Here is a 22,929-nt window from a genome sequence, read left to right on the forward strand (position 1 = left end):
ACTGCAGCTAAACTTGAGGCATAGTTGAAATCTATGTACTCTGATTTGTCACCTTGCAAATGTTCTTATAATATACAGCTAAATCATTTCTTAAGAGAATCATAACATCAAGAAATTTTTAAGCCTGCTGTATACTTAGAAGTTAATATGATCAATATAAAATAAATTTAAGAATGTACAAAACAAAGTCTAAGTACTCACAGAATATTTAGTAAGCACAGCTTCAATTAGTGTTACAGACAGTTCCAGGATGTAGTGTGTATCTAAATTAAAATGCATTACCGAACAGTGTAACCCTTAACAAATACACAGCTCTTTAAATGCTCACATAAAGATAAAGTGGTACTATGCTTGTTATCTGCAGATTACTGGGCATGTACAGAAAAGTGACCATTTTCAATGCAGAGGGTACAGGATGACAACTTACAAGGCACTTTCATGGGCTCCTCGCAATGTAAGTTCCTATGCTCTTTGGTGTTTTAAGACAAAAATTCTTTACCTCTGCTGTGATAACAGTGATGGTTTGTGAGTGTGTACAGGGGGACTTAAAAAGCATTTGAAAGATGTTAGTCTTTACCAACAGCAGACATTTCTCTTGACCTCCCAACAGATCTTGGGAATGTGGAGGGCTGAGGGACCAGCACTTCATGGAGTTTCATTAACAACTCAGGAAAACCAAAATATGCTCACAGAAAGCTGCCCTGGTAGGACTTGTGGTGCATCCCGTAGGGCTCCAGGGCTGGTTGGAGATATAACAGAAATAGAAGGCCTTTCCATCTTCTGAGATTCAAAAGAACTTGAACCTAAAAAAACCATGAGAAACACATGAACTTTCTGTCCAAAACTCTGAAGTGAATTTGGATAACTTATGAATTGCTTTTTCTTTGAATTGTATAAAGCTTGTATCTATACACACTATAACCAGATTAATATACAGAAAGATTTTAAACTGATGTAGATAGCATGTTGAAAAAGACTGTCTGGATACACTTACCCCAGATTAAACCTGCCATTTTTTTGTTTTGCTTGAAATAACATATAAAAAAGTGCTCCTCATATAGCAATGACAAACTATACCAAGCATTTTAAATAAAATATTGTCCTCTGACAGAAATACACATTTCCCTTCCAACCCATACTGTTCTATGATTCTATGATCTCAAATCTTTGATGAATAAACTCACATCTGTTGTATGAGCTATACTCCTGGTAGCCTCTGAAATTTTAACTCCCAAGGAACTGGCACACAGGAAGGTATGCAGGACACGCATCTGGCATGGAGGATGCTCGGGTGCCTGGTGGACATCAGCAGTTTTCCAAGAGTGAAGCAGAGCCCTCGCTAATGGGATGAGCTCATGACAGGTGTAACAGTATTCAGTGGCCCCCCAGGACTCTGTCCCAGGGAAGGTTTCTGGTTGCATCTCAGACAAGGCTCAGATGAGGAAAGGACTGGGAGTCACAGCCCTCACACACTCTAGCTGACACCATTCAAAATGGGATAGTTAAAAAGAAAAACATTATTTTGAAGCCTGATGCACAAAAAATTCACCTCACCAACATTTTCTTGTTAAGAAAAAGAGAAACAAGAACTCTGGACTTACGCTGGATGGTGCAGGAGGTGAAATCCTGACACCATTTGTACTTTTAGCAATCCCGATAACTGTTTTCTCTCTTATGTTAGGGCAAGTATTGACTGTTTTGGGCCACAGCATGTATACCAGTATGGTATTAACAACAAAAGATATAAAGAAAACAATAAAATCCTGCTAACATTTGAAATCTGTATAGCTTTTCATCAAATCTATATTGTTTCAAATTTAACACACAAGACCAAATCTCATTGAATTTTGTCACACAAAAACCTTGGAGCCAATGCAGTCTTCCAGTTCTCATCTTTCAGAAAATTCACAGCCAAAACGATTGTGCTGGGTACAAGATCATGCTTAGTGAAAGGAACGAGGCATGTACTCACTAGACTCTAATGGGGGGTGAGAAGTCTCAGGAATCCGTGGAATATCACTAAAATGTGAATACACACACAATAATTAGAAACAATGTAGACGACCTTCCGCTGTAACAAATATGCTTCTGGGACACATTTTAGAAATATGGATCTCTTTCTGTTCTAATGGGTTACAAGGAAAGAAAGGAGAAATATTTAAAGATATTTTCTACTAGCATTCATGAAAATAACCAGAACAATAAAGTTAGAGAGCTTTTAGGAAGAGAAAGGTGGCAAAAAGTAGTATAGCTATGGATGTTCAACTATTTTTTGGAGGAAAAAAATCCAAAAAATATGACATAGATTAACTCACTAGTAATTTTTATATAAACGTCTCAAGGAGTTCACGGAATGAAACTGATGAAAACGTCTTATAATAATAAAAAGAAAAAGCAAATAACATTAGCAATGTTAGGCAAACAAAACAATAATGCATTTCTTCAAAGCCTAAAAAAAAAATCAAACCATAGTACGATTGCATGTGGACATTTTTTGACATACACATATCCCTAATATATTTATTTTGTTTAAGCACAGCTCCACACAGAACTGCAAGACACAAAAAGCAAAGAAACCAATAAATTAAATATGCAATACAGTACTGATCACCAAACTTGTAGCAGAGTATCTTAACAAGCTCTGTTCTGCTTTCCGCTATTGATTTCAAAACGGACATGAAATAATTCAAAGCTATGCTTCTGTCCATATTTAAACTTCTTACAAATTCAGTAATCCACTTTACATAATAATCTATCAAATATTACATGCCCACAAGAAAATAACTGGTGTTATGTATCAAGTGACTTCATCAAATGTCTGAGTGGTATTTTAATTGAAGAATGAAAATTCTAAAATAAACTATAATCTAAAGCTTGTTAGGTAAGAAAATGAGTCTTATTTAGCCTGCTCTTACAGATCGCAGGAGATATTCTAACACTATGATTTACAAAAAAAGCTCTTCAGAAGAAATAGTAGAAACCTCATGACTTATAATATTCAAAACTAGACCAGTCAAAGCAAATGGTAAAAACAAAGTAAGAAGTAGCACAACCACTTATGGAAAATAAGAGCAAAATTTTGCTCTGCTTTCAGAGCAACGTGAACATCAGAAAAGTAATGTCAGACACATTCCAGTAAAGAGCTGCTGACGTCGAGCTTTGTCTTTCTATCTCTACCCTGACAGGCAAAGGTTTTGTGCGGTCTTATGTGTGACTATCTTATACCTGATCCTTCAACACCTCAATGAATACACAAATTAAACCAAACTATACCTTAGGTTGAGACTACTCTGTGCAGATATATGATTTGTGAGGATCGCTATTTTGTAAAACACAGGACCAGCTATAATTTCTCTGAGGGATATAGTCAGGAGCTTGATCACTGAAGATAAACCAAATTCAAATGTGGTTGTAACCCACATTTCTTTAGGGACAGAAGGATCATCCTCTACACCCTACAGAGTTTTCAGAGTTTCTGAGTACCTGACCCCCATGCTCATCCTCCTATTTCCAAAACCACTCCTTCCCATCAGAACCTGTAGATCAGTCTGCAGTTTACACTAATTACATTACTTGAGTGACTCTCTGGAATTCAGTACTGCCTGTTTTATGATGGAGGTTCAACCTCCTTGCACAGTAGCAGTCCCTGCACAGAGGAGCTGAATCACACCAGAAAAACAACAGTTTTGGCAATATTATCTGTGGAAATCCAAGCAAAGATAGATAGCATCTGACAAAGAAAACAGAGACAAATGAAAAAACATTTTGTTTACCTGCACTATCCCATCTCATCCAAGCACACAAGAGACGATGAGTTAGTTACCATGCCAGGTTTCTTCTCCAAAAAGCATACTGCCGGAGCATTTTCTATGCTGTCTATGTTAACCACCTCTTGCGTTGTGTGTATATTCATAGGTAATTCTTCTCCTCATATTTAGATAGCTAACCCATTAATTCTACTTTTTATAGGTTTCTTATCTACCTTGTGTTGCAATCATTAGCATCAATTAGTTTATATGGAGTTTTTAAGGTACTATTGTGGTTATAATGTTTACTGTTGTTATGCCTTCATCTGCTAATAGTGTTACGTTTCACACTTTTCTCTAATAAACATCTTACAATTATCCATTACTCAAAATTACATTTGCTAGTAGACACAGAAATCCAAATTTACAAGACTGAGCAAATGGTTTAGACACCAGTTTTGTAACTGGCAGTCATCTAATTTGTGGGCTTAAAGTCCTCCCATTATTCACTTAAGCCAAAGTGTGTCATATTTGGGCTTTTTAGACCTAATATGCTAGGATTTTTTAAATAGAGACCATTAAAAGTATTGGTACATTATTTGCATTATTAATACTGAGAGATGAAAACATTTAAATTATGCAGACAAAATATCATTTTTCAGGTCTTTCGGGAACCTATTTCCTCACAGGAATTTTAGGTGTAATGGATTACCACTTAATGCTGTATCAAGCAGCTTTGATTTTGCTAAGTCAGCACCTAAAGTAGATACAAAACTTTGCTGTACTACATTCGTTAGATTAAATAAAATTTCATGTCATTAATTTGAAACAATCACATAGTCTGGACAACAAGACATAGAAAAGCTGGGGTGGAGGGGGGAAGTAATCTGTTAATGCAAGCAAACCATTTCCCAGTATGTAACACAATGTACATAGAATATAATTATTAAAAAAAAAAAAGAAAAAGAAAATGCTGTGCAGTATATTCTTTTTTGTTAACTAATATCACTATTTCCTTCGATGTACCGTGTCTGATATTTTTTGTTCTTTTAAGATGACAGACAGGTAAATCCCAATCTGATACAAAAAGACAGAACTTTGACTCATTACTGCTGGTCAAAGGAAATATCTTTAAATTTCAAAGTTATATGCTGTAGTTGCTTTGGGATATTTATTTGCTCTTCTCAAAAAAAAAATCACTCAAGACACAACTCTTCAAGAACAGTGGTGTTATACTATGTAAAAACCTTCATGCCAAGACTCCATTTATCTCAAAATAAAAGCACAATCTGACGTGCTCTATTTTTGCCTATGTCTGGAAAAATAAAAGTATGGGTCACCCAAAGCAAAACTTTATATTTTATTGGTACTATTTCTGGGCGCACTTTTTTAGTGTAAAATTCACTGCTCAGATTCGGAAACACTTTGATTTTGAATGCACTTCACATTCTATGCCTCATTTCAACAGTTGTTGTATTTTCTCTTGATTTTTCTTCAAGAATATGTCACTGGAATGTGGTGACCCTGTACTTAATTTTTTGAAGCTATTAGCTTTATCAAATTCATAAACTAATTAAATTGGTTTAATAATTAAGTTATCTTAAGCTTAAGGATACATGACATTTGCAAATATACTGATAGCAATAAATATATCTAAAGCTCATCATTTGAAATACTAATCTAGCACTTTCCTTTTAGATCAGTTGTACAAATCAATTTTCATATTTTCTTCAATTGAGACATGGAGTTCAAGTCAGGTCCAGTATCAACATATTTCTTTTCTGCCAACTGAAACATAAAAACTAGACTTCCAAAAATGTTCTTATGGCATTTTATTTTTAATTACAAAGATGTAGGACTGAATTTGCAATTTTCAGTCACGAATGTCTCCTAATTTATCCGACTAAAGAATGTAAAATAAGGTTCTACTCCCCCACAGTAATGGTAATTTTAGCTTTTAACAACTATTATTGCATCAAGCTTTTATTTTCCATTAGAAGGTCAAGCTCATAACTGGAATTAGCAAGGAATGTTAATTTTATTTAAGTATTTTTAATAGTGATTGCCATTAAAAAGGTAGAACTCGTTTGCAAAATATAGCTACACTTGCACAGTACAGACAAAACTGAACATCAAAAGCTGATGTGAAATAAATGTAAAATAAGAATGTTTTAGTGAGAAAGAAAATTAATAGTGTTTTTGTTTCTAAAACTGAAAACTTATCATATTTGAAACAGATAAATATTATGATCAGGATGAAATCTAGCAAATTCAAAATGAAATAACCATGGATTCATAAGGAGTAAACAGTTTACCATCTACCTACAGGATAGCGGTATTTAGAGACTTACAGTGAACATGATACTATACACACGAACTCTGGGAAAGTGACAAACTAAAGAGAGACTTAAATCCTTTTAATTATTTTTTTTAAACTAGCCAAGAGTCACTTTCTATTGTTAATCATGTGACTCTGTTCTGCAATATAAATGTGAATTTACAATGTATGATTCATATTCAATCCTGTAACACTTAGCTCAAAATGGTCCCAATGGAGTCATGTTAGGGGAAGGAGTGTAGAATATCACTAAAACAATTGTGACAAATGCAGAGCCAACCTCACTAATCTTATCAATTCAAACAGATTTTATGATCTTTCTAAGGTTTATTTGGGAAATCAAGAATATAAGAATTGTTACCACAAAACCCTAAATCTAATTTTATAATAAATAAAAATTAAGATTATAAACATAACACATTAATGCTAATTTTTGATGAAAAAAAGTACCTTCATAAATATGAAGGTATTTTTGTTTCCACTTTTGATTTTGATGACAGCATCATTTAAGGCTAAATACAGTTTTTTCAATTAAGAGTTTTGGTTTCCCTTTTTTTTAGCTTTTTAAAGAAGGCCTGTTTAAAATCCTACTAGCATTGACTTATTAAATCCTGCAGCGCTTAATGTTTGCTGATGCTTCCTTCTACTTATGAATACTCGTTTAAGTTATTCTTATTTAATGAAGCTAAAAACCTGAAAAACAGATTTTTCTCATGCACAGGTCCACTTGATCCACCAATTTTCCTTTGCCACTTGGCAAAAACCTTGTTTGTTAGTACTTTGACCATACAGAAAACATTTATACTTATATATATCACAGCAAAGATCCAAGATTGTAAGGGGCAGCAAAGAAAATGGAATATACAGAATGTCAATAATAGAAAGTGAATCATATTCCATTATTAAGAGATAAAAAATAACGAACTCACAAACAGTCCCTTTAAAGTCGCATTAGTAGAAGTAATAACTGTGCTTAAGAAGGAAGTCTTTAGCCTTACCCAATAGGCCTTGAAACAATAATCTCAACTTGAGGTTCTGATTTTGATTCTAAAATAATGTTGTAAACTTCTTCATTTGTAGCTCCAGGCAAGGGTTTACCATTCCATTCTAGAACTTCATCCCCTTTAATTTAAAGAGAAGTTTATCTCATTTCCATATTCATTTAGAAAGAAGTGCAAAACATTTATGAAATCTATATAACCAAGTAACATTGCCTGAAATTACTTTCAGCTTTGCTGGAAAAAGGTTTTTGAGACACTATCAAGGCTCCTTTCTCAGAACACAGCTACAATTTGTACACACAAAACATATTAAAGAATCCACTTGTGCAAACATATTAAGTATGTCCAAAATAATACAGCACCTGTTATTGTGCTATGAAATGAGTCTTTTTAAAAGATCCCTTATTAACTAGCGGCAATAAAGTTTGAAAACAGGTTAATCTTCAAAAATTAAAAACATAAATATGTACTGTTAAGCCTTTAAAAATCATAACATTTTATTACAATTTATGTGCTGTGCATTTCAATTTCTCTACAAAAAGGGCGGTCTTCACAGTCTGTGTCAAATGAACCAAAAATAAAAGCAAGGAGTGAGTCACTGTCTCCTGGGGATGTTAGCAGGGACAGAAAGGAAAACATGATGTGAAAGTTATTTAGATAACTTTCTTTTTTCAGCTTGCCATTTCTGGAATTTAAATAGTATGTACAGTGCATTGAACTTTGGCATTATTATAAAAAAGTGAAAATCTTGAAGTATAGTTTCTAAAGAAAGATCAGTACATGTAATTAAACTGCAGGAATCACAGGGTAAGTTTACACTCTCATACCCCATCATATGCAGCAGTCATAACTTCACGACCACCATCTGACGCCACAAATAACTTTCTTTATTGACAATGATTTCTTGTTAATCAGATTCAGTCAGGAACAACCCTTCAGCTGCTGGCTTTGCTCCTTTCTGAGGAGATCTAAGCCAAATGATCAAACTTGTGCTTGTTAATAAGCCAAGGAAAACTATCCTAACTGAAGTCCTACTACCAAAACACATGGCTTCTGTTTCTCTTTATGGTCAGCGATTGTCAGTCCTTTTTCCCAAACAGCCTATATTTCGGTATTTTAAGAAAGGACTCCACAGAGTACTCCACTGGCTTTCAAAGTATTTTGGCATTCTTTAAAACATAAGGGCTTGCTAATGACAGTCTTAATAAATGCTTGCTGATGTAAGTTTAATATTCTACCACATTGTTTATCTGAAATGGTTTGAAATATTTCATATATTTATTACATAATCTTATGTCGGGGGGAACAAGAATTAGATATTGCCTAGGAACTTCATTTAAAATTTATACAACTCAGTGAAAATACACTCAGTTTCTTCTGCAATTTGGACTGTATTCGAAAGCTAACAACTGTTATAAACTAACATGTTGTTTTTCCCTAATTAAAATTTAATTTCTTTAGAGAGTAATTGGCTTAACTTACAAAAGCATCCCAGGCATTAAAAGGAACAAGATGTGGCCAGCTTTGCAGTAGTTATAACTTAATAGTAAAAACCGACAGGGACATATGCTAAATTTATAACACTAAAAATCACAATTTAAACCTAATTTACACAGCAATGAATCTATCACATTTTGAAGACAAAATAGGTACAACGTGGTTGAGAATCCTGAAGAGGAACATGCAAGGTGTCTTTATTACTATTTTAGAGGACTATGGGAGCTTTTTGAGAGTCACTGGGAGATCAAACAATTAAAAAAAAAAAGAATTGCTAAGATGATTAAACATAAGATCATTAAACATAAGATCATAGTCAGAATGCTAAATTACCAGAAGTGGCTCCAATTATTCTTACTGAAAACTAGATCCAAATGGAGATTTGTGTGAAATGGCACTTCTGCTAGTTCTAACCAGATCACCATCATCCATCTTCTGCTCAGCTTGTCCAGTTCTTCATCTTTTTGACCAGCCAAGCCCTCTTACATTGTCTCTTTCATCTAAGATGCTGTCTATAAGGCTTACATTCTGATTTCTGCTCTCAGTAACAGGCATGGAAACAGGAAAACACTACCTAGATCCTCAAAAGTTGGACATATGCAAAACCCAACTGGACACAGTCGTGTGCAACCTGCTCTAGCTGACCCTGCTTAAGCAGTGGGGTTGGACTAGAGATCTCAGAAGTCCCTACCCACCTCAACCATTCTTTGATCCTGTGCTATACTGCTACAAATTGAAGTGAGATGGTCTTAAGTCCCACTGTAGTAGCCCAGAGCTGTCAGTCAGTCAAGGAGCTGTTAAGACACCTTACACTGTAGGTGTTTAGGATAACCAAGATATCTGCACAAAGCTGGCTGGCAGAACCTACAGGACACCTGCATCCTTATGGATCCACTTCTGCTGGTGAGGCATATATCCCAGGATCTCTCAGATGCCTCTGGAAAGGAATTCTACCCCGACTTACTGATGCATGTTCAGCACAGATAGAAAGTTTTCAGACTTACGCTGCAAATCTCTGATTTTTTTTTATATTGATTTCTGAAATAGCAATTTGGATTGGGATATAACTCCAGGGGTCAGCTAGTTGCAACCTCTGCTCAAAGTAGGGCCAACATCAAAGGAAGACCAGGTTGCTCAGGGATTTGACCAGATGAGATTTGAGTATCTCAAAGGAAGGATATGCAACATCTCCTCTGGGCAACCTGTTCCAAGCATTAGCTATCCTCACTAGATACAAGAAAAAAAGAATTTCACAAACAGGATCTCCCTCATTCCAGCTTGTACACACTGCTTCTTGTGTGATCAGTGTGCACCTCTGAGAACAGTCAGGCTCTGGGTTCTCTACAGCCTCCCACTAGCCAGGTAAAAACAAGAATTAGACCCTCCCATAGTCTTTTCTTTGCCAGTCTGAACAAAACCAGTTCTCTCCACTTCTTGTACACCACATGCTCTAGACCGCTAATCAATTTTCTGTGCCCAACCTGGTCCAGTTTGTCAGTATCTGCCTTGCACTAAAGGAACCCAGACTGGACACAGTACTCCAGATACAGCCTCATAAGCACTTAATGGAGAGTAACAACCACCTCCCTCAACCTGCTGGCGACAATCCTGCTAATACAGCCCTGTACTTGATTGGCATTCACTGCAAGAGCACTTTGCTGACTCATGTTCAACTCACTGTCCTCCAGCACCTCCAGACTCTTTTCTGCCAGGCTGCTTTCTAGCTGATTGACTCCCAGTGCTTACTGTTGCATTGGGTAATTCTGTTCCTGATGCAAGACTTCATATTTGCCTTTGTTAAAATTTATGAGGTTTGTACAATCACTCAAAGATTTATCAACTAGCCAAATTTTTGAGGTTTTCCATAAAGATGAAAAAGTGTGTTTTTCTAACAGCAAGGACTCATCCATGCTTTTTTTGTCCCATACAATAGGATGAATAGTCTTTCATTCATTTTGTTTTAGTCCCATACAATAGGATGAATAGTCTTTCATTCATTGAACACATGTGCAAAACAATGTATTTTTTCTGTGTAATTATTTTGGCTCTAAAAATATTTTTAGTAATTAAAAATAGCTTTGACTTAAAAAACAACCTAGAGCAGACATTAGAAATGTAGTATTTCAGGCCAAATAGTTCAAGATTAGTGGAAACATTTTCTGTAATTATAATCTGCAGTTAAAAATCTATAAACAACTATAATAATTGGCATTATCAACCCCATGGATATTGACTAGGTAAAAAAAATATTAACAAATGCCAAAACAAAGTAGAATATTTTTAGAGACTCATCATCTTTTCTACTTCTTTATTACTATTTGCTTCATGCAATTATCCTAAATTCATATAAGTTGCCATCGGAGTTCCTGGATTCCTAAGAAGGCATTGCATAGACTTTGGTTTGCTAAGACCACACTTGGAAAGTAGTTGCTTAGAGCCATTGTAAAAATACAAACCACTGAAAAGTAATTTTGAAAACCAACTGCTGTGCATAGTCCTCGCTTCATTTAGAAGCTTGAAAAGTGCCAACAGCACAGCCACTTATTTGTAAGTGCAGTATATACATCTTATATAAATGAAATATTTTAAGATCATTTTCTTGGGTTGTTTTCCATTTTTATTTGTAACAATTCACATTGAAAGAAGCACTAATAAAGTCCATTGTGTACACAGGGCATCATTCTTCAGGTGAGTCTATAGTGCAAGTAAAGTAACTGTAGTGAGTTTTGTTTGCCACAATGAAACAGTTTTAAAAAATGTTTGCATTGCTTCTATAGAGTGTAACAAGCAGCTCCTGAGCTAGCAAGCAAAAATTTACCAGTGACACTCAGTCCTGACACCAGCACTGATCAGGAGTGTCTTGTAGTTTGCTCACACAGCCAAGCAACTGGAGTTAATAATAAATTAAAAATGTAGGCAACTCTGGCGTTCCATAATAACTTTACAGTATGGTCCTCTATTTAAAAAATATTAGCATATCGCATGACCAATGCTATTATAAATTAACAACTGCATTACAAAAAGCCATAATTAAAAGACAATATATTTTGTGTGCAACTGATTGATTTACCTGCTCTGAGATGTCCCACCACATCAGCCAAGCTACCTTTCTTCACTTTAGTAATGAAGGCACCGAGTCGTCCTAATTCTGTCATTTTTCCTCCAACAACCTGGTTAATTATAAATTTGTGAGTTTCCGAGCCACAAACCATACATCATACCAAGCATAAATATATAAACAGTTCAGTTTTTACATTATTTTTAAAATTAAACTTAAAATATGCATAAGCAAATCTATTGTCAGTTTGGGCTTTACAGAGGCTTAAAGACACAGTTAAAGATACAAAAAGGCCAGATCTACTTAAAAGAAGTACAGCTGACATAGAATGAATAAAATTGATATTCCTTTTAATGTGTTTGACTAATCAATCTTACGCAGGTTGCTAACTATCTATATTTTTTGCAGAAAGAATGTTCCTTAATAAATAACCAAGAAAAATACTTTTGCAAATACATACCTGTCATGTTCTTAAGTTTAAATTGCAAGTGCATATCAAACCAAATGTATGACAAGTCCCAAAATGCAATTGGTACAACAATTAAAAAGTTAGCAAATACACTACTATGGAACATGGGCAAATAGTTCACAAGAATATTGCTACTGCTAAATCCCAGGCCCTCTCATCCAAGCACATGACAGGACAAAAAAGCAACTTCTGGCTTTTGTTAAACAGAACTGAAGAGAGCTATTTGTGAAGATGACTGAATAATACAGAGATCAGGAAAATCAGGCAAAAAAAGGTGCCCTCAAGAGATTAGATTTTTAATAAAATATAAAACAAGAAAATGTAGTCTTGCTGACTTGCTATTATTCTCTATCTTACTCTCTCCAGTCAGGTTTTTTTTTTTGGTCAGGAATATCCTGGGAGGAATTTTATAATAAAATGAAACAGTGGAAGACTGGTTCATTAGGTATTATTTCCCCATGTTGCAATCACAATAACTAGTAGGAGCTTTAATACAGATATATATCCAAGAAGATCCAGAAGCCTACCTGTCAACAAGGTTGTCACAAGATAATGTGTTAAACTTATCAGTGGGGACCTTAGTTCATATAATACAAAAATGAAACTTGAAAAATTGAAGAGAAGCTCTCCAATCTACATTTCCTACTAGGACCAACCTTTTTTCTCATACAGTAAAAAAACCTTGCTTACTGCCAACAAAAATTGGCCTTGTGCTACAGACTACTAGACATTTAGTAGCGTGAAGCTGTTCTCATCTTCTGTATTCTCATGCCACACTATCTCACTTCAAGGTGGATAAATGGCTCTTACCCAGGACATGCCATTATCAAGTTCACAAGGTTCTTTCCTGATTTAACTCCCATCAGGATGAGTAAAACTAACAACCCACATCTCCATCACAAGCAAGAGATCGAACTATCAGACAACTACATGCAAGGAGCGGTTCAGTGTCAGTGCCCTTTGAAGCAGACTCAGTTCTAAGTGGATGGGAATGTTTCATATTTTGCATTGTTTCTGTTGTTCTCAATGGAGAGAGGAAGACACACAAATTAAATTCTCCCAGTCATCTTTGGAGCTCCATATAGTTAAAAATATACCTGGACAGAGAAATTCTTGAACCGGTACACTGTACTCCCCACCATCTTGGGAAGTAATGCTCGCTCTCTTTTAAGTGTTCCAGCAATTTAGGGACACAAACCTTAAAGGCCACTACAAAAGACTAATTTAGGGATTTAAATCAACTGAACAGTGTTGCCAATGTCTTAATTTTGGGGTAGAAGGTTAACTGGAATTACATTTAATATAATCTCCACTATGCTTTAAAAGATTTTTTGCAAATTTTTGCATAAATGTTTAGTTTCATTCTACAAAATTTCTATTTCTGAAAGGCTGTGTGGATTTTAAACACTGACCTTATAAACATTTGCATCTGGATAACGTTTATGTATGTGGACTATGAGATGAAGTACTTGACTGAAACACAAATAGTAGAGCTAGAAAAGGCAGGACTCCATCAGTGCATTGCAATGTGCAGTCTGTCTTGTAGACAGGAAGCTGAATAAACAAACACTTTTTAATCAAAACAATTCAGCTCCTTTGCCATGGATGAGCGGAAGACGGCATAGAAGGATAATTTATCTGTATAACTTTCAAAACGTACTAAAAATGAGGAATATATTTTTGTCAAATGCCCATATAATTGGAGAGTCCTCTTATTTAGTCTTTGACCTCTAGGTCTAAGGTCAGTGGAAGTTTCTTTCATTTACCACATAAACCATGTAATACTTACTTTGAGCCCCAATAATGCACCTGACTCTTTTGGCATGGTTGTTCTCTTGTTAAGAATAACACGCCCAATTAAGCGATCTCCCTCTTTAGAAGGCTGCCACGTTACTGGATGCTGTTAAAAAAAACACACAGTGCAATTAAAGAAGTGCGACCATCTTCCTGTATTTAGATGCATACTTATAAACCAATAAAATTTCTACATCATGTCATGGTAGACACAAACATCCTTCAGATGTGTTACATACTACACCCAAGCTTTCTATTATTATATCTGTTGGACTCTGGTTTCATTAAATATTTATGCCTACTGTAAAAAAATAGCAGCACTAAGTCTTCACGTAGAATTATAATACAAAGTTCAATACAATTAAACATATAAGACATATCTTAGGTAATAAAATTAAACATTTACTTTTAAATTCCATGACCCGAAGAAGTGCATTCATAATTCTGTTCTTTAGAATAATACACGTTATACAGCTCTGCTATATGGGTTCACTATATAATAAAAAAACAAATGATCCTTTCCCACTCCAAGTCAATAGAAAAAGTCACTCATCTCTCCCAGAGCAGCATCACACTCACAGCTGCTTTTGTGGTGGGTAGTGAAATCTAGTATCATGTCTATAAAAGAATTAAATTCAAGTTAAAATTCAGGCAATTTTACTAGTATACATTTTGATGAAAATTTCTTTCTGATTTCAATTTCCATGATCCACTAAACTGAATTTTCATGTAATTTGTATAGAATAATTTTTTACAACAAAATATCCATGCTGAGCTGACATAATCAGCAAACATTTTAATTCATACTTATAAACCTCTTTTTCGCTATTTCTTACCGAACTAATAGGGGATGTCTCCCTGCTGTGCCACGTGGCAGGATCCAGCCAGTAATAATCCAAGTCACCTAGAAGAATATGAATAGAAAGAAATGTGTAATCTCTCAAACAGAGAAAGATGTATGAATGATTACTTACGCACACATGAATTTTAATGTGCAATAGTTTGATGAAGCAAATACAAAACCTGTATGATGATTCAAATTAACTTATATCAATTTGAAAACAATATAGCCTAATAATATAAAAACAAAACCATGTAACAATGCATTTATTTGAACCTCTGCTTTTTCACGAATTGCACCTCAGAATCAGTTGTGCACTCCATCTGTTTTTCACTTGCCCAATATCTTCTGAGAATGAACCCCAATGCACCGCATTCACAGCCCTCTTCGTCCCACCATCTCCCTAACAAACACACAGGACTACAGCTAATCATGACACAAGAGAGAATACTCCACAAAATTGGAACTTCACTATAGTTAAGGACAGAAGAATCAACCACACTCAAGGATCTGCCAAGTAGTTGATCAATACTGTGACAATGGGTACCTTAGAGACAGAGAGGCACAGGAGCTGGTAAAGGGTAACAGAGCACCAGGCAACACAGCCACACAAACAGAGCAACAGTGCCAACAGCAGATACGAGGTTGCAATCTTTCGTTTGGCTTGGGACAAACTTACATACTATGTACATCAAGAATAAACCTATGAATTACAGTAGCCTGGAAGCCATGAACCCATCAGGCCAAGGAGGGGAACCGTGGGAAGGGCTTGGGAGAAAAGGCAGCAGAGTGTAACACCACAGAGAGTATATATAAATTTATGGAAAACTAAGGAAACCACAGTTTGACTTAATATAGTACAGCTATAGAAGGTTGAGTTGGTAGCAAAACACTACCAATTTCACTGACAGTTGTCTGTGACAGAGGACTAATGTAACTGTGCACTCCAAGAAGAAAAAGGACGAGGCAGGAATTGCAAGAGGAAGAATATCAGGCAGAGCAATTTTCTTTACCAAGAGGAAAGGTGCAGATGATATTGGGAAAGACACAGGAGATTGATGCAGGCAAGAATATCTGAACCTTGGCATTATTTCATCCCTTTGGTCATTGACAGTGTATTAACAAAAATGAGCAGTGTCACTAGAAATGAGAATGACAACTCTTTCTAATGCTCTCTTGCAGTAACAGTAGTATATAAAAGCTTGATCTGAAATAACCAAGAGGTATTTTTGAATTTTATCTGAGAAAAAGTAGATGATTCTGCCATTTAGCTTACAATGCCTTTAAACACACGAACAAAAAAAAACCCCACCAAACCAAAATCTAAACTACCACTTCAGAGGTCAGTTTTAGACCCTGAAGGAAATAGTCACCTCTCACTGAGGTTTATATCCCTAGCTGCCCTCCAGGCATTTTTCACCCTCACTTAGGCAGAGAACCTTGGTCATTTGAAATATGTTAGTGGAACAGTTTAATAATACTGCTTTTTGAATTTATAAGTGGGGTTTTTTTCAAGTCTTTAAATTATTGCATCCCAGAGTTAGTTTTTGTTATGGAACAACTCTTCATACACTTTCTTAACAATGTTCCTACAAACTCTTTACTGATCACTTAAAAGCCATCAAGTAAAAAACCTACTTTATCGTTAAAGTCAGATACTTACTGACGACATCTTCTGCACTTTTGATATGCTCTGTGTCTTCAGTAAATGTATTTTATTTATTATGTACAGAATCACAGAATGTTAGGGATTGGAAGGGACCTCGAAAGATCATCTAGTCCAATCCCCCTGCCGGGGCAGGATTGCCTAGACCATATCACACAGGAACGCGTTCAGGCGGATTTTGAATGTCTCCAGAGAAGGAGACTCCACAACCTCTCTGGGCAGCCTGTTCCAGTGTTCGGTCACCCTCACCGTAAAGAAGTTTTTCTTCATATTTATGTGGAACCTCCTGTGTTCCAGCTTGCACCCATTGCCCCTTGTCCTGTCAAGGGATGTCACTGAGAAGAGCCTGGCTCCATCCTCAGGACACTTGCCCTTTACATATTTAGAAACATTAATGAGGTCACCCCTCAGTCTCCTCTTCTCCAAGCTAAAGAGACCCAGCTCCCTCAGCCTCTCCTCATAAGGGAGATGTTCCACTCCCTTAATCATCTTCGTGGCTCTGCGCTGGACTCCCTCTAGCAGTTCCCTGTCCTTCTTGAACTGAGGGGCCCAGAACTGGACACAATATTCCAGATGCGGCCTCACCAGGGCAGAGTAGAGGGGGAGGAGAACCTCTCTCGACCTGCTGACCACACCCCTTCTAATACACCCCAGGATGCCATTGGCCTTCTTGGCCACAAGGGCACATTGCTGGCTCATGGTCATCCTGCTGTCCACTAGGACCCCAGGACCCTTTCCCCTACGCTGGTCTCCAACAGCTCTGCCCCCAACTTGTACTGGTACATGGGGTTGTTCTTGCCCAGATGCAGGACTCTACACTTGCCCTTGTTATATTTCATTAAATTTCTCCCCACCCAACTCTCCAGCCTGTCCAGGTCTCTCTGAATGGCTGCGCAGCCTTCCGGCGCGTCAGCCACTCCTCACAGTTTTGCGTCATCAGCGAACTTGCTGACAGTGCACTCTAATCCCTCATCCAAGTCATTAATGAATATATTGAATAGAACTGGTCCCAGTACCGACCCTTGAGGGACTCCGCTAGACACAGGCCTCCAACTGGACTCTGTCCCATTGACCACCACTCTCTGGCTTCTTTCCTTCAGCCAGTTCACAATCCACCTCACTACCCGATCGTCCAGACCACACTTCCTCAGTTTAGCTGCGAGGATGCTGTGGGAGACCGTGTCAAATGCTTTACTGAAATCGAGATAGACCACATCCACAGCTTTACCATCTTCTATCCACCGGGTAACATCCTCATAAAAGGCTATCAAGTTGGTTGAGCATGACTTCCCGTTGGTGAAGCCATGCTGAGTGCCCCTAATGATCCCCCTATCCTTGATGTGCCTAGAGACAGCACCAAGAACAAGTTGTTCCATCACCTTTCTGGGGATGGAGGTGAGGCTGACCGGTCTATAGTTACTCGGGTCCTCCTTCTTGCCCTTTTTGAAGACTGGAGTGACATTCGCTTTCCTCCAGTCCTCAGGCACCTCTCCCGTTGCCCATGACTTAGCAAAGATGATGGAGAGTGGCCTAGCAATGACTTCCGCCAGCTCCCTCAGCACCCGCGGGTGCATCCCATCAGGGCCCATGGATTTATGGACGTCCAGATTGCTTAATTGGTCCCTGACCCAGCCCTCATCAACCAAGACAGATTCCTCCTCTATCCTGACTTCTTCTGAGGCCTCAGGGGTCCGGGGCTCCTCAGGACAGCCTCCAACAGTATAGACAGAGGCAAAGAAGGCATTCAGTAACTCCACCTTCTTTTTATCCTTTGTCTTCAGGGCCCCCACCTCATTCATCAGTGGGCCTACATTGCCTCTAGTGTTGGCTTTACCTGCAATGTATTTGAAGAAGCCCTTTCTGTTGTCCTTGACCTCTCTTGCAAGGTTTAATTCCAAGGAGGCCTTAGCTTTCCTAGTTGCCTCCCTACATCCTCTGACAACAGACTTATATTCCTCCCAAGTGGCCAGCCCCTCCTTCCATGATCTGTACACCCTCTTCTTCCACTTGAGTTTGCCCAGCAGTTCCCTGTTTAACCATGCAGGTCTCCTGCTACCCTTCCTTCACTTCCTACCTGCTGGGATGCTCTGATCTTGAGCTCGGAAGAAGCAGTCCTTGAATGCTAACCAACTATCTTGGGCCCCCTTACCTTCTAGTACCCTGTCCCATGGGATTTCCCCTAGCAATTGCTTCAAAAGGCCAAAGTTGGCCCTCCTGAAGTTCAGGGTTGCGATTCTGCTAGCTATTCTGTTCCTGCCACATGAGATCCTGAACTCTACCATCTCATGGTCACTACAACCAAGGCTGCCCTCAACCTTCACCTCTTCAACCAGACCCTCCTTGTTAGTGAGGATAAGATCCAGCAGCGCTCCTCTCCTAGTTGGCTCATCCACCATTTGCATCAGAAAGTTATCATCAATGCACTGGAGGAACCTCCTGGACTGAGGATGGCTGGCTGAGTAGGCCTCCCAGCAAATATCAGGGTAGTTGAAATCCCCCATGACAACCAGGCCCTGTAATTGAGAGACTGCTCTCAGCTGCCTGTAGAAGGCCTCATCACCCTCCTCATCCTGATCCGGTGGCCTGTAATAGACACCCACAACAGTATCACCCCTGCCAGCCTGCCCCTTAATTCGCACACACAAACTCTCAACTCGCTCCTGATCTGCCCCTGGACAGAACTCAATACATTCTAGCTGCTCACTCACATAAAGAGCAACTCCACCACCTCTCCTTAGCGGCCTGTCTTTCCTGAACACTTCAAGCAATACAACTTCACTATCTTATTTTAGAAAACACATCTCTCTAATACTACTGTTAGATCACTACTCTTACTAGCACACAGGCATCCCACAGAAGCCCAAACAAAGCATGCTTCTAGCAAGAAAAAAAAAATACATTTACATGAAGAGTTTATTATTTTTGACTCTTTTTCTACCAATATTTAGATGCTGATTATGAAATACAACCACTCTTTCTAATCCATAAAATCTGTAATAGCTTACCATCTACATGATCATAAGCACAAGACTATTTTTAAACAGGTTATTATTATCATATGCATAACCACGCAAGGCAGTTTGCGGTTGCATTAGCTACTGCAGTCCTGCAATTTTGGACAGTTTAATTACACGTTAAAGATCTTTCAGTTTTATTTTTAGCATCATTCCTTACACCTTTATAGACTTCAAAACTGCAACAAGAACAACAAATTCATGAATCAGATTCCCACCCCAAGTACTGGCAGGAAGCTGGGACCTGTGGCACAGAGCTCTCCAATATTCAGTAATGGACTCAACAGTGACACCAAAAGCAACTCTCTTCTGTGCGAGCCAGCCTGCCACAGGCAAAACACAACACAATTTGCCTCCATGTTTCACAGCTATTTGCTCAGCAATAGAGAAACGTTCAGGCAGGAATAAATGTCAGCTTGAGCATGCAGAGGTGCGTGTCCAAGTGCTCAGAGACATTTTTGCTTTTGTCCCCATTGCTCCCTGCTCTCCTTTCTTCCTTCCCCAGCTTCAGCTTCTGAGTCCAAGTTTCCTTGCTTCTCTTCCTCCTGGTTATTGCATATCTATGACCACCTGATTTATGCAGCTAGCATCCTTCCCCACTAAGTTCCTGCTGTAGCAAGTTTCTCTCATAGGTCTTCTGCCTTGGCTCCTACCTACTAATCTTCCCTCCTCACCAACTAGCTAACCTTTGCTGCCTTTCTTCCCTGTCCATTTTGCTGACATCATCCATCTTCTAGTAGTACTGAGACACTGGAACAGGTTGTCCAGAGAAGTTGTGGATGCCCCCTCCCTGGCTGTGTTTAAGGCCATGCTGGATGGGGCTTTGAGCAACCTGGTCTAGTGGAAGGGTGTCCCTGCCTGTGGCAGGGGGGTTGGAACTAGGTGATCTTTAAGATACCTTCCAACCCAAACCATTCTACGATTCTATGATTCTGCCTCCATCTGCTTCTGGCTTTGGTGTCCTCTCTTTACGTTGTGTATTTTAACCTCTCCTTGCCCTCACACCCCTCGATACTAAGTTCCATCCTCACAACTCCCCTCCTCCCCACACATAAACCTTTCGCTTTCTGTCCCTTTCAACGCTCCTGTCTGTTCTGCTCTTTGGTAAATTCCAAGCCACCAGCTACATCCACTGTGGCTGGCCATGGCCATGGTCCTTTTGCTCTCTGCTGTCAGAAGCTGAGAGCAGGAATTGCACTGCAAACGGAGCTGTATTGAGTTGGAGCATAGATGATATGCTGGGAATGCATAAAGGTAGCTTTCAAATAAAACTTCTTGACTAGAAATGACAGGTCTGCAATTTGGTGAATATTTTAAAAGCTGCAAAAATGCATGAATTGAGCAGAAAAAAGAGAAAAGTCCACATTCTTGAAAAATGACTAAATTTTTAAATTTCCATTAAAACTCAGTATGAAACAGACCACTGGCTTGCAAAACTTTTGGTTGAATCTACAGCTGTAAAAAGGGTTTTACAATGGAAAGTGTCAGTTAATCCACATTCATAAACACTCATAGAACAGAACACACAAATTAAAACATAAAGGAACAAAATCCGCAAATGAGCTTAAAAAATATTTTATGCCACCAACATTGACACAAGGGTCTTGACATCTGCAGTTAAGTACAAAATAATTCCTCCTTGATCATCCTAAGTCATCGCTGCTTCTTTAATACCTATTTATGCCATTCTTGCACTGCCATACCCCAGAACTGACTATTTCACAGAATCACAGAATCACAGAATCAACCAGGTTGGAAGAGACCTCAGGGATCATCGAGTCCAACCGTTGCCCTGACACCACCATGTCAACTAGACCATGGCACTAAGTGCCATGTCCAGTCTTTTCTTAAACACATTCAGAGATGGTGATTCCACCACCTCCCTGGGCAGCCCATTCCAATGTCTAATAACCCTTTCTGAAAAGAAATTCTTCCTGATGTCCAACCTGAACCTCCCCTGGCGAAGCTTGAGGCTGTGTCCTCTTGTCCTATCTCTAGTTGCCCGGGGGAAGAGGCCAACTCCCACTTCACTACAACCTCCCTTCAGGTAGTTGTAGACTGCAATAAGGTCACCTCGGAGCCTCCTCTTCTCCAGGCTAAACAACCCCAGCTCCCTCAGCCGTTCCTCGTAGGTCAGACCCTCCAGACCCTTCACCAGCTTGGTCGCCCTCCTCTGGACTCGCTCCAACACCTCAACATCTTTCTTGAAGTGCGGGGCCCAGAACTGGACACAGTACTCAAGATGCAGCCTCACCAGTGCCGAGTACAGAGGGACGATCACTTCCCTAGACCGGCTGGCTACACTATTCCTAATAGAGGCCAGGATGCCATTGGCCTTCTTGGCCACCTGGGCACACTGCTGCCTCATGTTTAGCCGGCTGTCGATCAGCACCCCCAGGTCTCTTTCCACCGGGCCGCTTTCTAACCACTCTTCCCCCAGCCTGTAGAGCTGCATGGGGTTGTTGTGGCCAAAGTGTAAGACCCGGCACTTGTTCTTGTTGAACCTCATGCCGTTGGTCTCGGCCCATCTATCTAACCGTCCAAATCCCTCTGTAGGGCCTTCCTACCATCCAGCAGATCGACACTCCCACCCAGCTTGGTGTCATCTGCAAATTTGCTGAGGGTGCACTCAATCCCTACGTCTAGATCATCTATAAAGATATTGAACAGCACCGGCCCCAGAACTGAGCCCTGGGGAACACCGCTAGTGACCGGCCGCCAGTTGGACTTTGCCCTATTCACCACCACTCTCTGGGCTATAATTTCACTGAACTAGTATTATATAGATCCAGGAATAGGTAAATAACATGCAAAAAACTTACAGTCTAAGAGTATAGTTTCAGAATTTCAGATTTTCTCAAAAAAAAAACCCATCAAAACTCAAAACAAAAAAACCTATACACAGAGTACTCTCTCCACTGGTAAAAGTCACTAAAAATAACTAGTGAAATATGACAAATTTAAGACATTATGGAGAGGAAAAAACAACTTTTCTAAGGAGTAAATAATTGATTTACAGGCTTAAACTGCTATTAAACACTTTTAAAACAATGCTTTCAATTTAAAAACATGAAAAACTTAAAAATAATAATCCCCTATGAAAATATACATACACTGTACCATTATTTTTGTACATTACTGATATATTTCTAAAACATAAAAAATGTATTTCAACTTAAAGCATATTATTAAAAATGCATTTGCAGTTATAATGCATGATTTACTTAAGAGCAATAGAGTGAAACAAGTATGTATTTATAAAACCTTTTCTCCTGAGGGAATAATGCAAAAGTTGTATCCTGCCAGCAATGAAAAATTTTTCCTATTAACATGCTTCTGCTCAATTACTTTACTCTTGGACACAGATGGATATAATCATAAATCTTCTTTACAAGACACAAATGTGTTGAGATTTTTTCCATAAGAAGTCTTTTGCAATCCTCGATCAAATTTCAAGACTGGGAGTAAAACTCTAATAAATTGCCTTTGTGTTTATATCCGAAAC

The 22,929-nt window shown here is 38.4% G+C and overlaps 1 protein-coding gene across 5 annotated transcripts in view; it reads right to left on the bottom strand.

The window, feature by feature from the left end:
- The window catches only part of RIMS1 (regulating synaptic membrane exocytosis 1), a 364,447-nt gene that overhangs the window by 137,853 nt on the left and 203,665 nt on the right, over positions 1–22,929 (bottom strand). For 3 of the 5 annotated variants that reach the window (XM_068425045.1, XM_068425036.1, XM_068425028.1), the window contains 6 exons: positions 14,740–14,807; positions 13,899–14,009; positions 11,653–11,752; positions 7,083–7,206; positions 1,973–2,019; positions 691–803 (listed from right to left, as the gene is read on the bottom strand). In XM_068425045.1, coding sequence (XP_068281146.1) covers positions 691–803; positions 1,973–2,019; positions 7,083–7,206; positions 11,653–11,752; positions 13,899–14,009; positions 14,740–14,807 — 563 coding nt within the window. Of the gene's footprint in view, positions 1–690; positions 804–1,972; positions 2,020–2,315; positions 2,373–7,082; positions 7,207–11,652; positions 11,753–13,898; positions 14,010–14,739; positions 14,808–22,929 lie in introns of all 5 variants that reach the window. The other 2 variants (XM_068425021.1, XM_068425011.1) reach the window with 1 other exon arrangement.

The sequence above is a fragment of the Nyctibius grandis genome, chromosome 1 (genome assembly GCF_013368605.1).
Source record: "Nyctibius grandis isolate bNycGra1 chromosome 1, bNycGra1.pri, whole genome shotgun sequence".
NCBI classification, from domain to species: domain Eukaryota; kingdom Metazoa; phylum Chordata; class Aves; order Nyctibiiformes; family Nyctibiidae; genus Nyctibius; species Nyctibius grandis.